Source organism: Marmota flaviventris, chromosome 14, assembly GCF_047511675.1.
Source record: "Marmota flaviventris isolate mMarFla1 chromosome 14, mMarFla1.hap1, whole genome shotgun sequence".
NCBI lineage: Eukaryota > Metazoa > Chordata > Mammalia > Rodentia > Sciuridae > Marmota > Marmota flaviventris.
In genome coordinates this window covers 83225070-83240812 of record NC_092511.1, presented here as the reverse complement: position 1 = coordinate 83240812, position 15743 = coordinate 83225070, and the positions used below count along the sequence as shown (strand labels likewise).

Below are 15743 nucleotides of genomic sequence, written 5' to 3'. Positions count from 1 at the left end.
GGTGGCCAATGAGGGTCCTGGGTGGGACAGTGGGTGGACACTGCTCTGAGAGGACCACTGGGGTCTGTCCTCTGACATGAGAGCTAGTGCCAGCTGACTTCCCCTGGCGTCAGCTGACATCAAAACTATTTTTAAGGTTCTAGATGAGCGTGTGCTAGAAAGGGCATCTATGGCCACCTGGACCTGAATGTATATGGTCACATCTGTTACAATTATCAACTAAACCCCTAAATTTTCTTAACACCTTAAGTTCAACTTACAAATCTTGCTACTCTATTTATAAGACCATTTTTAATAATAAAGAGAAAAATCACTTCTTTTTAATGTCTATATTACATTCCTTGTTATTTAACTCTTTCCTTGCATATTTGTGTTCCCTAAAATATTTTAGCTACAAATTTAGTATATATGCAAATTTAATACATCTTCCTTCCAAGGAAGACTTTAAATATCTAATGAGTGAAAAATTTCTAAGCACATAAACAGTTCCTACACGCTCATAAAAAAGGTAATAAAATAGGACCTAAAAATTCAGACTTTCTAAAATAAATAACCACATTATTTTATACCCTTTAAATCAAATCAGATCATATCAATCACACATTTCACATTGAAATAATAAAGTTTAAAATTTCTGATTCTTTAATGTACAAAGTTATTTTAGACATCTTACATAATCAAGATTGCCTGGAAGATTCTATGTTCACCTTTTCCATTGCTCTGACAAAACACCTGACACTGGATGGTGTATAAAGAAGAGGTGCCTGTTTGGCTCCTGGGTCTGCAGGCTCAAGAGCAGGGTGCTGCCATCCGCCCAGTTCTGGTGGGGACCTAATGGAGATGACATCACAGTGGTGGGGCTTGTGTGGGAGCAAGGGGTCTTGTCACCAGGCAGGAAGCTGGAGGACGATTCAGAGTCCAGGCTTGCTCTTTTGTGACAATCCTCTCTAAGAACCAGGAAGCACCCAGGAGAGCTGGGGGGCACCCTAGACCACCTCCCACTAGGCCTACCTCTTAAAGGAGCCCTACTCTCACATCATCACACAGAGCTTAACTCAAACCTTGGGGACAAACCCAAGCCTTATCCACACTATAGCAGATCCTAGAACTCACTTTTTTTAAAAAAAATATATATTTTTTAGTTGTAGATGGACACAAAACCTTTATTTTATCTATTTGTTTTTATGTGGTGCTGAGGATTGAACCCAGAGCCTCATGCGTGCTAGGCGAGCGCCCTACCACTGAGCCCCAGCCCCAGCCCCCCGCCCCATAATTTACTTCTAAACACAGAAATGTCACTGCTGTGAGTTTCATTTAATAATCAACTATATACTTAATAAAATTGACTTCCTGGTGGTGTAAAGCCACTTAACTGAGGTTCGAGGGTCTCAATCAACCATGGAAGATGGTTCCTGGGTTAAAGATTGAGGAACTTGATTTTGGTGACTGGCTAGAGGTCTGCAATGGGGTCACCAGTCTGTCTACCCAAACCACAGGAGGCAGGTGGAGGGGGTTCTTGGAGTTGGGGTCAGGGTGCTGACAAGAGGTCCAAGGCCGCTTTTCAGAACCCACCTCATTTAGGGAGACGGAATTCCGTGTCCCTCTGCCTGAGTCGTGGTGAATAGCTTTCATTGCTTTATTGGATTCGACTGATTTCTCAATGCCTGAGATGTCTGCCAACCATGACCCTCTAGACTGGCTCACACTGGCTGATGGGTGCTGTAAAACCGCAGCATTCTTCTGCATTTCTCACCTGGGATGCCCACCCTGTCCCCCTCTTTCTCTCAGTCGGACCCTATGGCCACTGCCCACAGCCGCCACGAAGAGTCTCATCCCTCCGAGACCCCTGTGGAGAAGCCAGTGGATTGTAAAGGACCGAGAGGAACGCACAGCAGGGGTGACTTCAGCACCAGCGCCAGTGACCAGGGCCATAAGTGAACGCCTAGGGAGCAGGGGAGGAGAGCCAGCTGCGGGGACAGCAACCACAGGACCCCAACAGCTGCCACCAATGTGAGTCTCACTCGGAACACAGGGAACATCAGGAAGGAGCCCCTGTCTCCACAGCAGGAATTGCTATCACGTTTGTAGGTGGCCCCTGCGGGACCTTCGATAGCCCCTGGGCCACTCAGGGGCTTGGCTCCTGCTCTCTCCTACGGTCCTGGCCTCTCCCTCCCGTGGTCCTGGCCTCTCCCTCCCGGGGTCCTGGCCTCTCCCTCCCGTGGTCCTGGCCTCTCCCTCCCGGGGTCCTGGCCTCTCCCTCCTGCGCAGTCCTGTGCTCTCCACGGTCTTGGCCTCCCCCTCCGCCCACGCCATTCACCCATCCCCATGGAGGTGCCCTGTGCACACCCCATCTCAGGCATAAGCCCCTTCTTTGGACGCTGTGGCTCCCTCCACTGCCCCTGCTTTCCTCTGTCCCCACACGCAACCCCACACTCCTGCCTGCACCCCCTTCTACAAGAAAACACAAGGGAGCCCGTGTCACTGGCCCTGGGCCTCGCCGTCCGTCCCCACCTCGGCCCATTCCGATTGGGCTTCTCTGTCCCCACTCTTCCTCACTTGGGTTCTGGGGCCAACGTCCCCTCTTTCTCATGGATCCTGTGGCCAGGCCATCGCTCCGCCTTGGGGCAGCGTGGGACCTGGTGGCTGGCCTCCTTGGCCTCTCGTCTCCTGCTGTTCCTGTCATCCATGGGCTCCCATGGCTCCGTGTCCTCCTAGGCCTCTCTGTGGCCCAGTTCCCGGTCCTTCTCTGTTCTCGAGCTCCTTGTCCTGTTAGGTGGCCTGTGTGACCTGTGGCAGTGTGTGCCTTCTGCGTCTTCACAAGGGGATCTGGCAGGTGTCTCAGGTATAACTTGGCCAGACACGGGGTGCTGGACCCCCTGCCCCCCACTTCTGCTGTAGCCCAGGCTTCTCCCCTTCCCCAGGAACTCAGCCTTAAGCCTGTGCGTCCCCCTCGGCTCCTGCCCTTCTCTGAGCCCCACAGTGACTCCATCAGCCGGTCCTGCTCCTCGCACCTCTCCTGCCACCTGGTCAAGGTGCCTTCTCTCCTGCTAATCCACCCCTGGGCCTCCATCTGGTTTCCACCTCTGGCCCTGCTTCACCAATAGGTGAAGGGGGTTTTAAAACCATACACGACGTCCCTCTTCCTTGTAGAAGGATGTCCAGGGGCTATGCAAACGCCCAGCCTGGGCTCCTGGCCCCTGTTTGTCCTCTGGCCTCCCCTCAGCCCCTTGCCCCCTGTTCAGTCCTGGGGTCTCCTTGCTGGGCCCACTGGGGCCAATCATCTCCCACCGGGGGCGCTCCACCCCAGTTCCTCCTTCTTGCACGCCGTTGCCCAGATCTTTGTGTGATGGGTGACTTTTCTACGTTCAAGTCTTTGCTCAAGTCGCCTTCTTGAAGGGGCCTTCCACGGGCACCTCACCTGAAGTAGCAGCACTCACCACACCCACAAGGTTGTGTTCTGGTCCAGTTCACCTGGGAGGGACGAAACCGCAGAGTGTTGGAGATGACCAGCCCCTGACCCACCCCCGCAGGATTACAGAGCAGGAAATGAGGTCAGAGGCGCCTAGCCCGGGCCTTCCTCTCCAGCTCTTCCACATAAGTTAGCGTGACTGTGGTCAGAGCCGGGACGTCCTCTATGATCACCCTTGGCCCTCATCCAACCCAGCAGACACACCCCCGCCGGGAGCAGTGAAAAGAGACGGGCATGACCTTCGTTTTCCGCCGGTATCTGCTCCTCCTTTACTCTCCCAAAGACCAGAGCAGCAGGTTCCCAGCCCCTCTCACCTCGGGAGTGAGGTTGTCCCACACACCAGACCCCCCACCCCAGGCTCAAAACAAGGGCTGAGCTTCCAGAGCCCAGCAGGAGATGCCAAACCTTCCGTCTCTGGAGGCTTCCATTTCTTTACTCCCAACACAGCTGAAAGATAGACCTGAATAGGTTATTGGTCCATAAATCCTTTAAATATATTTTTTGATGATAGGTGACTTGGTGACTTTCGCCAGTAATTCAAAAGGATTTCAAAGAATCAAGTGACAGAGCTCAAATAAAATTCCTTTCATTCCTATTTACACGTACAGGTTTTCTCAGCACCTGAGTAATGTATAAATGTGGGAAATAATTTTAAAAGCCCTATCTCATTCAGATCTATTGTTAATAAAATCAACAATTGCTATATATTTGTTATTTTGATCGATTGCATAGTAACCATCATTATAATAATGGCAACTCAGTTTAAAGAAATTTTTAAAAGCTAACATTCTGTGCTTACATAAAATACAATAATGAATGCATATTTTGTTGTTGTTGTAAAGAAGTATCACAGGATGATTGGGAAAATGCCTTTAAGTATAATATGTTACATTAGCATTAAATTTCATGAAAGAAACCTTTAGAAGCGTCTATTCAAAGGAAAAAAAGAATGTTGTAAATTTTCCGAATTCGTATAATTTTTAGATGGGTGACAACAGGAAATAGTCCTTAGGGTTGGGATTTCCTGGGGTACAGTTATAAAGGTAATGGAACATTTTTATTTAAAATCAGTAATATGTTTGTCCTTTGGTAGTGGAAGGAGTTGGTTCCTGGATACCTTGAGAATACAAAAATCCACAGGCCTTCTGTGCCTCCTGCAAATTGGCATGGTATTAGCAAATAACTTATGTGTGTCCTTCACATAGTTTAAATAATTTGTAAACCACTTACAATGAGCTGGGTGCAGTGGCACACACCTGTAACCCCAATGGTTCAGGAGGCTGAGGCAGGAGGATCGAAAGTTCAAAGCCAGCCCAGCAACTTATTGAGGCCCCAAGCAACTCAGTGAGACCCTGTCTCTAAATAAAATGTAAAAGTGGGCTGGAGGTGTGGCTCAGTGGTTAAGTGCCCCTGGGTTCAATCCCTGGTACAAAACAAAAACAAACACAAACTACTTTCAATGTAAATACTATGAAAATCATTGTTACACCTATTGTTTAGGGAATAATGACAAAAAAATAGTCTGTACATATTTAGAACAGGTGCACTTTTTTTCCTCATCAAATGTTTTTCATCTGTGGTTGGATGACTTCCAGAACGTGTAGCTATGGAGGGTCAATTGTACTTAGAATATTCTGGAAATGATAACATTTGTAACTAGCTCTTTAAAATATTGATGACAAAATTTAGATATAAACCTAAAAACAAATATGTGGAGTGAGGTGGGAGGGTCACAGTTTTCAAATTCTTTTATGCTGAGTGTAAAATTTTGAAAGAACAATGCTCTGCACGTAGCAGGGGCCCTGGGGAGAACACTGGACTTGCGGTGTGGCCTAGGGCCCTCAGTAGATGGTGCATCTACAAGACACTACTTCCTGGGACAAGGGTCCCAGCTCCAAGGCTGGCAGGAGGCCGGGGCTCAGCCCGCCTGCTTCTCCGGCTACTGAGGAGTGTCCTCTGGACCCTCATGCTTGACTTCTTTTCCAGGTAATGCTCAGGACCCCAGTGCCTTTATTTTAAAGCCAGGTGGTGGCATGCTTTGATGCTCCTCTATGATCTGGATCCCAGACATCCAGCTGCTCCGAAGTCTCACCAGAATCTACCCGTTACACAGGAGCTACGTGGCCCCCTACTGGCTGGATGCTTCTTTAGGCCATCTGCAGCGTTCGGGTGCTGGAGGCAGCTCCCTCTGCCCACAGCCTGATCCTGGGTCCCACCCAGCAGGTGGGTGGAGATCTTCAAACCTCTTTGTCTCTGAGGGTTGATGGGGTTGGGTGCAGGTCGGGGAGGTGAGGTCATGGACAAAGAGAAGGGTTGACTCTTTGAGACTGCCTGGGAGGAGCTCGGGGCTGGTCGGGAGTGGCACAGACCAGACACACCTTCTGCCTCAGTGCCCGGAGGACCCACCTGGACCCTCTGACTCTGCAGCTGCATTGACCTGAGGTTGCAACGTTCCCAGAGACAGGAGACCTCTGCTCTGCCTCTCCTTACTTCCTCCATACCTTTGCATGACCCCACCCTCTAGCCCTGCCCTTCCCAGGGATCCCAGCCCAGGTGCTGTGTTTTATGACCTACTTTCTGAAAGGGATTTGAATTCTCAAGATTATTTATGTTAGCAAAGAGCTGTGCTTATACACGCAAGGAAAGCGTGCTTCCGGCCTTCTCAGGGAGAAGACTCTTACCCCTGAGCCTGCCTTCACGTTGGCAATCCAGGACCCAGGCCATGGGGGAGATGGCTCAACAGAGGAGAGGAGGTGTGGTCACTCACCCCTCAGTAGGCAGTGCCCAGTCCCCTAGGCCACCCTGGCCCCAGTTGAACCAGATGTTTGGGGGTGTCCAGCAAGGCTGTCCTGGGGGATGAGGAATGGAGGGGAGGGTCTGTGTAGAGGACACGCTGATGCCCCCCTCCCTCTCTGGCCAGCGTATTGGAGCAGCTGCCCGCTCCCCAGTCTATCTTTCAGGCCAGGTGTGCTCCCACACGCCACTGCATCTTCCTCTAGCCAGCCCAAGACTCCAGGAGAAGCCACTGCCTGCCCCTAGGGACCACCTATTACCATCTGTGACACAGGTGGCAAGCCCCTGCTTCCGCTCCTGGTGGGAGCCCTTGGGGTGTGGTGCGTTACCTGCCAGGACTGCAGACAAGCTGCCTTTCTGGCTCCTCAAAGGCTTCCTAACCTCGCCGTTGCACTTTGGTGGACATGGCTGAGTTCCGGGAGGATTCTGGCTCTCCGGCCCTTTCCTTTTAGAAGCAGATCATTTGCCTGTTCAGGCCATGGACACCTAGTGCTGAGAAAAGCAAGAGTTGTTAGGGAGAGAACTGGGCTTTCGACCACAAGCAGGACAGTCTTTGGAGGGTCTACTGAGTCCTGGGCTCCTATCCAGGAATTGAACCCAAGCCTTTTCTACATTTTAATGCAGAAGATTTAATGAATACCTGTATTTTAAATTTTTTTTGTGCGTGTGCCTGTGTGTATTTCACAAATATGTTTTTCCTGTAAAAAATTACAAATAAATTATAGTTTATTTGTAAAGCATTATAAATAAAGCTTCAATTCCTCTTGATGATCCCTCCCGTGCCCTACCCCACCCCAAGTAACCGTTCCTTTCTGTCAGTACTCTCCAGAGCTCTCTGCCTCCCTATACCCTCAGACCACACAGTTATGCACCACAGATAGGCAATGCCTTTCCTTTTATGTAAATACTGTCCCTCTGTACTTATTTTACAACGTGTCCTTTCCTCTTGATGAGTTGCCTGGATACCTTTCCATTTCAGGACCATCTCATTTCTAATTTCCCCAACACTGGATCTTTAGGTTGCTTCCAGTTGATTTTGTTCAATATTTATGAACAACATCCTTGACTTCATTTCTTATGTATCCTCTAGAAAATTTCAGATCAAATACGAGCACAGTGCAGTGTGTTTCCTTCCCCACCTCTGCCTTTTGATGCCCGGAAGTCAGCACACCTTGCACACTGTCTGCATCCTGCTCTTTTTTTCTTTGTCACCAGTATGCCTTGGAGAGGTTTCCGCACAGAGTTCTTTCTCCCTTCTTTTTTATAGTTGCATAGTATTCCACGCTCCATAATCATTGAACCCATTTCCTATTGACAGACACCTGGGTTATTTCCTATTTTTGTTATTACAAATGATGTGACATGAAGATTTTGGACCATGTGTCCCTTTTCAGAAGTGAAACTGCTGAGTCTCAAGGGAAATGCACTTGTGGATTTTCCTGGGTATTATCACATTTCCTCCACGGAGGTGGCAGTGCCTTCTGTTGCCACGCTGTCGTGTTGGACGCTGAGCGTTCACCCAGTTTCACGAGCAGGACACGCTGTCCTCTGGACTTCTTGGCTGGTGTCTGAGAGCGCTCTTAGACGGACCTTTTGTCTTCTTTTGCTCATGGTTAACGTTGAGCCCCTCTCCCTCTTCTGAGGATCTGCAGGTGGCTCCTCTGTTGAAACGGCCTCTTACTGTCCTTGGTCTGCTATCTTGTTGATTTCTGTTCCCAAGGGAGCCCGTGTATGTTCTCTAAATCGTCCCTTGTCTGGGATATCAGTCACAAGTATTTTTCCCTGGTTTGTTTCAGGCTTTGACTTTTCTTCTGGTGGCTTCTGTGATCCCGAGTCAGTGTCCTGCGTCACTGGCTGTCCTACCCCACACTGTGGCTCATGCTGGCCCCTCACCTGCAGGGTCCTTTAACTTCCTAGCAGGGAGCTTGCGCTTGTCCCATTGGGCGGGACTGGCATGCCACCCTCCTCGATGCCTGGTCCCCCTACCAGGTCTGGGGACGCCTTCCTGGCTGCTCTTTTCAAATCCTACCCCACTGTCAGGGGCTAGAAGGAAATTCTCCTTCAAAGAATAGCCTGACAGCCCCCTGGGAGACATCCTGCAGCTACCTATCTCCCTGGAACATCCTGCGGTTATCAGGATCATCAGCAGTTTTACCACCCACATCCAGCAATTGCTGATTAGAGAGCTTCCCCATCCCCAGCATATAAATACCCCTGTGTGAACAATAAAAGTTTGCAGCTTGATCAGAATTCCTGTCTTGCTGTCATCCTTCTGTGTCTCTTGCCCCTTCATTCCTCCCCATCTAGGTTGATGTGTCCTGCCGGTCGGGACACCCCTCCTCTACTTCAGGTCACCTGAAGGTGCCCTCTGCCTCTGCCACCTGCCCTTGCTTTTCTCTGTCCCTCAGGCCCTAGGGCTGAGTGTCTCGTGTGCAGATGGATGGACGAGTCCTTGCAGCTGTGACTGCCTGTAATGTTTAGTGACTCCCTTTCCAGGGGACTCTTGTGTCCCCAACAGCCTCCTGTTGGACAGCAGGAGGAAAGGGGGTGGACGGGAGGCTGGCTTTTGTGTCCAGGGCTGTACTAGGTTCTCAGCAGCACTCAGCAATGAGGAGTGGCTTCCAGACCCCTGACGAGGACTCTGATGGCCCCGTTTATCTTTACTTTTCTGTGTCAAATCTAAGAAAAGTCAACAACCAGGGCAGAATTTTTTTTTTCAGCGAAATTTATTTCAGAACCATTGAATCAGTGTGATTATACTTTCTCACCCATAAATATTCCCCACCACATAGTCTGAGCACATCTATTTTCAGCCCCAAGGGGAGGACTAGCTGCAGCCTGTGCACCAGGCCTGATCACAGCCATTCCACAAGCACTGAGGAGGAGGCTTGGTCCCCTTGAATGAAATAGATCCACCCATCAATAAATACATAAATAAGTGGGTAAGCAGATGCTCATCAGAAGCTGGGAGCAGAGGAGAGGTTTTCCTGGAACAGAATGTGGCCTGATCCCATTGGCTGGCGTTGAGGACGCAGGAGAGGGGGGTGGCCAGGTCAGCAGAGGTTCCGAAATGGCCCCTGGGAGGAGAGAGCCATCTCCTGGCTGGTGGCAAGAGAGCTCTGCGCATGTGTCCCCACCTGGGGACGCAGGTGGGTGTCGGTCCAGCCTTCAGCCACGCTCAAAGCCCTCCTGCCCTCCTCTGCCGGCCCTCTGCGTGCAGGCTACATTCGCTGCCGTGGGCCACCGGTGAGGCTCCTTAGGACACGAATTCCATGGTGAAGTCTGTTATATCCTGGCCGCTGTTGTTCCCCAGGAAGACGGGCAGGTGCTCCGCCTGGGAGGTGCTGATGTACCAGTTGGGGAACTGAGCAGACTCAAACTCCACCTTGTCTTTGACCTCTATCTTGTTGAACACGAACCTCGGCTCCATCCTCTTCTTGGGGTAACTTTTGGGGTCTACACTCTGCAGCAAAATAGAAACAAACCTCTTGGTGAGGGGTGGGACAGAGACACTGTGGGGGAGGAGACTTTGGGACGGACCAGATGGGACACTGTCTGCATCCTGCTCTTTTTTTCTTTGTCACCAGTATGCCTTGGAGAGGTTTCACTCAATGAGCAGGTACAGGACCTGGAGCCACACTCCTGAGTTGTCTTTGGGACCCCAGCTTTCTGTGTAGCCACTGAAGGAGCCTTTGGTCTTCCTTGAATTCTTAGGATCATTGCTGGGGAACATCATGGAGGTGTGGATTTTTTTTTTTTAAAGTAAAACTTAGGTCAAAGCTTCTAGGAGTATGTAGTTTCTAGGTACTTTTGCAGTTATTTATTTTTTAAGGATCCTGGCTAGAAATGACATCAACTTGGAAATGAAGCTTTTGCTGGAAAAGTTGCAGGTGTGTGTGTGGGGGGTGATCTTGGAAGTGGAGATTGATGACAGGTCCCTTCAGTTGATGAGTTCCCCCGAAGTGTCATCCCGGAAATGGAGAGACCCTCCCGGTGTACAATGCACCTAGTCTTAACATGGTCTGATCTGTTGGCACGGTGACAATGGCTGGGCATGAGGCCGGCAGCGAGTGACAAGATTTAATTTTCTGCCGGGGTAGTGATGTTTGCGTGCGTTAAAAATCACATTGAATTTATTTGACATTTATGTAAAGTTGTCAAGCATCCCAGCTCCCAGATTTTTAGGGGGTGAGGGTGGGAGGCAGGTGGTGTCCTGGGAAGCAGGGGGCAGCCTTGCCTACCCCGGGGTGCTGAAGGGCCTCCCCTGGTCTTGACTCACCTCCAGCTGCAGGGTGGGCTTGTCCCCCTTCATCACACAGGTCAGGTACAGGTTCTTCCCCTTGATGCCCAAGGCCACGGGTGTCTTGCTGTCATTCCCTTCTCCCAGCACAAAGCTCATGGAGAACACCACTGGGGACAAGAGCGGGGTCTCTGGTCAGGCCACGCCGTGCAGGGTGGGCCTAAGCACTGCCCTCCAAACCCGGGACCCGCACGAGTTAGCTGGCCCGGTGGGAACCGCTGATCTGCACAACAGCAGGGTCGGGGGTCTGGTTCCGGGATTCCCCCGAGAAGGCCCGACAGGTTCACGAAGCCTCTTGAAATGGGGACTAAGGGGGACCTTGAAATGGACACTAAGGTCTAAACGCTGAAGGACGGCAGGGACTGATCTCGTCACTGGCCACTGTGTGCCCATCCTCAAGAGTAGAACAATCTGATCACTACAAAAGGACAGGGAAGGCAGTGGTGGACACCTGTCATCCCAGCAGCTCGGGAGGCTGAGGCAGGAGGATCATGAGTTCAAAGCCAGCCTCAGCAACTTAGTGAGGCCCTAAGCAACTCAGCGAGACTCTGTCTCTAAATAAAATATAAAAAGGGCTGGGGATGTGGCTCAGGGGTTAAGTGCCCCCGGGTTCATTTCCTGGTACCACACACACACAAAAAGAGGCCAGGAGAGATAATGCTCCCTGGCTGGTAAATTTCCCTATCAGGACCCGTGTGGCGGGGGTGGGAGGGAAGCAGGGGGTGCAGGGCAGCGCCAGGCCCCGGAAGGGCGGGCTGTCTCCCTGATATTCCAGCTTCAGTCTCCACAGCAGGAAAGGGAACCCGCAGCCATTAGCGCCTGTCCATCAAATGACCCTGCACCATGGGAGCGTTGTCACTGCACCCTCCCGTGGGGCTTGGGGACAGTGGCCCTAGGACTGCTGGAGCAGACTGGTCACCCTCCCACCAGCAAACGCGCATGCGGATGCTTTCCAGCTGGCCTCGTGGTTGGGCCCAGGGTCAGTGCTGTGGTGGACGTCCCTTCCCAGTCCTGTTGCTCTGGGGAGCCCTGGCAAGCGGCCTGCAGGCGGGAGGGGATGCCAGGGTGCCCCCAGCTACCTTGTTGCCTCAGATTCGGTCCATTGAGGTGCAGAGCTTTGAGCTCGCACGGGTCGGACAGCACCAGGCTCTTCTGCTGGACGTCACGCAGCCGGCAGTTCAGCACCGGGACGGCCGCGTCATACTCGTACCCGTCGTCATCCCAGGAGTCACAGAAGATGGGCTCTAGAATCAGGAGACACACATCGTCAAGGCAGAGCCAGCAGGGGGACGTGGGCAGCAGGGCTGGGCCCCTCAGAGGACACAGGCACATGGCCTCAACCTCCAGCTGTGACCCAGGAGGGAGGAAGTGGGGAGTGGGGTGGCAAGGACGCTGGCCCTGGCACCAGAGCCATGGCTCAGGGCCACTGTCCCTCACTGAGGACTAGTGATGGGACACTTGTGTGAAATGTCATTACTCAGGTCACAGCAGGAGCCCGGCCGAGTGGGTGGGCTTCAGGCTCACCGCGCTCTGGGAGGTGAGCCGCAAGGTGGGTTCACACCACGGTCTCCTTGGAAGAGGGGCTTTGGCCAAAGGCAGCACTGGCTTGGTTTCTGGGCTTGTTTTCTACCTTTAAAGGCTTGAGCTGGGGAGGGGACTTGGGGGCTGAGTGAGGGGCTGAGAAGAGCCCGAGGGAGGATCTCAGTAAGTACCTTCTTCAAAGATGAGGGAAAGGCAGGAGTGCAGGTCCTCCCCCCGGGGGGCCTGTGCGCCCGGAAGGATCCGCAGCTTCTCCACGGCCACGACGAGTGACACCACCTGCTGCAAGCTCTTGTTGAGGTGCAGCTGGGAGATTTGCAGCTGGATGCCCTCATCCACGGAGCCGAGGTAAAGGTCCTGCCAGTTGCACTGTGGGGAAACCGAGGCAATGAGCAGGTTAAGATGGTCATGCTGGTGGACTCCTGCATGGACCCCAGAGAGCAGGAAGGGGCCTCAGAGATTACCAAGCTTCTACTGCTAGTTGCTAGGTCTGTGAAGCCCAGAGAGGGTAAGTGGCTTTCCCAAGGACACACAGCAAGGAGAATGAGGGCCTCCTGACATCCTACATGCTATTCTCTTAAAATAGAGGCCAATTTGATTTCACCTCTCCGGTACACGCCCCACCTCTCCATACACCCTCTCACCCTTCCTATCTTTTCCTATCCCTAATGCTCCAACACTGCCATTAAAATTTTTGGAACAATAACGATCATGACTTTTTCTGTTGATCTTGGCTCACTCAACGAGTTCTGGATTTTTCTACACAGATCCTTCTTCTCAGGCTTTCTGCCAACACTGTAAGAATGGTGGCTATTTGTGGAGTATGTGACCACTTCCCTGCTGCGTTCAGGCCTGGCTGGAGTTGCCCCGAGGCTTGGTTTGGTTCTGGAGTTTGAAGGACAGTGACAGAGACCCAACAGCACAGAGGACAGCCAAGCTGAGCAGCGAGAAGTTCCGGGATTACGAGGCTGGGGGAAGCTGGCCTGAACTGAGGGGTGGGGTGGGAGAGACGGCTGCGCCACCTGGGAAACTTATCAGGCGTCACACAACCGAGAAGAGACAGCTAGACCTTGGTGTGAGCCTGAAGAAGGCCCCTTTGCTGGGGTGAACTTAGCTCCCAACTGAAGATGCCCAGACCTCGGGGCTCCAGGATGCCCGGGTGGCAGAGAAGATCTGTTTGCAGATGAGGTCCAAAGTGGGAGGGTGTCTGGTCCAAGATCAAACAGCACTTCTAACAAAAACTGGGAGCTTTGGCTCCCAGACCATCTTTTTTTTTGATACCGTCTATGTCTTCCTGACCTAAGTTCCATCCCAGGGAGGAAAAAGGGGCAGGCATGGGTTAGTTCCCAAGGCCACTCTCTCTGGGTGGCAGAGTTTGGCTCAAGTGATTAAAGTAGACTGAATCCATCTCCTGAGAGGAAGACCAAGCCAGGCATGGTGGCACACGCCCGTATTCCCTGCAACTTGGGAGGCTGAGGCAGGAGGATGGCAGGTTTGAGGCCAGTCTCAGCAATTTAGTGAGGCTCTCTCTCCAAGTAAAAAATAAAAAGGGGTGGGGATGTGGCTCAGTAGTAAAGCACCTTTGGATTCAATCCTCTCTGCCAAAAAAAAAAACAAAACAAAAAACTAATAATAAACAAAAGGCAGACCAGATCTCCTTGAAGACTTGGCTGTCTTCCTTGGGTGAAGCAGCTGCCCAGCAATGCAAGGCCTTATGGGGAGACTGTGGGATCGTGGGGTGCAGCCAGTGTCTATCTTACTGGAAGAGGCAAAAGTCAGCCCATTTCGAAACACCTGGGGGGTGAGGCAGCCCAGAGCCCGTTTCTTTGAGCCCCTCCACACACCAGGAGCGAAGCCCAGAGTCTCACCTTCATGTGTTTGGGGCCGTCCACCTCAAAGAACAGCTCGTTCTCGTCACTGCAATAAAGATAGACGTGGCTCAGGGATGTCTTTCCTTTTATGCACACAAGCCTTGCACTAATAAAATTGTGAACAGCCTGTTCCTCAAGGCTGCCTGGAGACTTCTGGAGAGTTCCATGGCGATGTGCATGGACAGTCTAGAGGGCAGGTTCTGGGCCATGCAGCTAGGCATCCTGAGAACGCCTGATTGGGTCCCGAGACCTAAACTCTCGCCCAGAAGAGTCAGCTAAAATCAGAGCCCCTCCCATGCAAGCCAAACTTGCAAAGGGCCCCTGGCATGTCCACAGGGAATGCCCTCTTCCCATCTGCCTCTGTGGGAAGCCGCTGCAACAGCAAGGGTGGCTGGCATCAGGGTCCCAAGGCTGGATGGGGTGGGAAGTTAGGTTAGCTTGTTTGCTACCTAACGAGGAGATTTGGGGACACATCTGGTCTCTAAGCATAGACAACCTTCACTCATGAGAGGGGAGCCCTGTTCAGACTACTCGGTGTCCACACTCACCTGTGGTAAGCCATCATCTCACTGGCCAGTTCGGGTACTGCTGCCATGGCTGCCTTTGAGACCTGTGAGAAGAGCAGGAAATGAGTGGTCACTGCAGGGCCGGTCCCCCCAGGGCCACTTTCATGTGAGTTTCCCTCAGCATCCAGTACAGCCAGGCCTGCAAAGGAATGCCCTTGGAAAGAGCCGTCCTGGGGTCTAGAGGAAAGCACTTGCTGAATCAAATCCAAACCAGGAGACCGGGTGCATGGTCCCTCCATTGACCTCTCAGATGTGAACTGCTGGGTAAGCAGTAGGCAGTCCCAGAACAGCTACTTTACAGTAGAGCTAGCTTTTTTTTTTTTGCAAAAAGCCCAATCTTCAGGCAGAGAGGAGGATAGTGAGGGAATGTAGGAGAGGAGGAAGGGGGGGGAGAGAGAGAGAGACAGAGAGAGAGACAGAGAGAGAGAGAGAGAGGAGAGAGAGAGACAGAGAGAGACAGAGAGACAGAGAGAGAGACAGAGAGAGAGACAGAGAGAGAGACAGAGAGAGAGAGAGAGACAGACAGACAGAGAGACCCCCCCTTAGGTTCTAAGCGTTAGCGGGACTTGAGGCCATACCTGAACAACAAAGACTGGTAGGAGAGAATCCCAGGTACGCCTGCTGCGCTGTGGAGCACAAAGAACTCTGCTCTGTGCTGGTTGATTTCTCCCGCACTCTTTTATAGCCCTTCAAAAGCAGAAGTGAAGAGCTGAGAAATTTTCCCTCTGGTTAAATGATTTCACAACCAAGTCAAAGGCATGGGGCGGGGGGAAGAGGATTGGCTGGAGTTTTTCGGGGAAAGGGGCTGGTATGCTGAAATTATCCCTAATCTGTGGCAGTGCCAGGGATAGCAAGCTATGACACATTTCACAAATGGGTCATCATGCAAATCAGCACCATTTTCCTTATGACCCCAGTGCCTATGATGTCAATACTAGAATACTGGATTTTCCTGGGTTAGAAGAGTGTGCTGATTTAGGGTCTTTGGAACAACGTGCAGGACATGCAGATGAATGTGCACAAATAACCCACCCCCCACTTCCTTGTACTTAGGTTGGGAACCTTTCCCCTTGGGAATGGTTGGATGATATAATGAAGGGGCACTCGCTCTCCCTGTCGGGATTGAGGGTGCTGCTCTCTACTCAGTCCTGAGGGTCTCTGGGGAGACACTGGCCTCCCTTGAATGGAGCAGGGGACATACAATG

The 15743-nt window shown here is 51.7% G+C and overlaps 1 protein-coding gene across 1 annotated transcript; it reads right to left on the bottom strand.

The window, feature by feature from the left end:
* Positions 1-8969: 8969 nt before the first annotated feature.
* Positions 8970-15220, bottom strand: Il1b (interleukin 1 beta). The gene is made up of 7 exons (XM_027952057.2): positions 15117-15220; positions 14521-14582; positions 13970-14018; positions 12275-12470; positions 11642-11806; positions 10542-10672; positions 8970-9725 (listed from the first exon to the last, which is right to left on the bottom strand). The coding sequence occupies exons 2-7, from the start codon at positions 14565-14567 to the stop codon at positions 9519-9521; spliced, it is 795 nt and encodes a 264-aa protein (XP_027807858.1). The 5' UTR covers positions 14568-14582; positions 15117-15220; the 3' UTR covers positions 8970-9518.
* Positions 15221-15743: the final 523 nt, after the last annotated feature.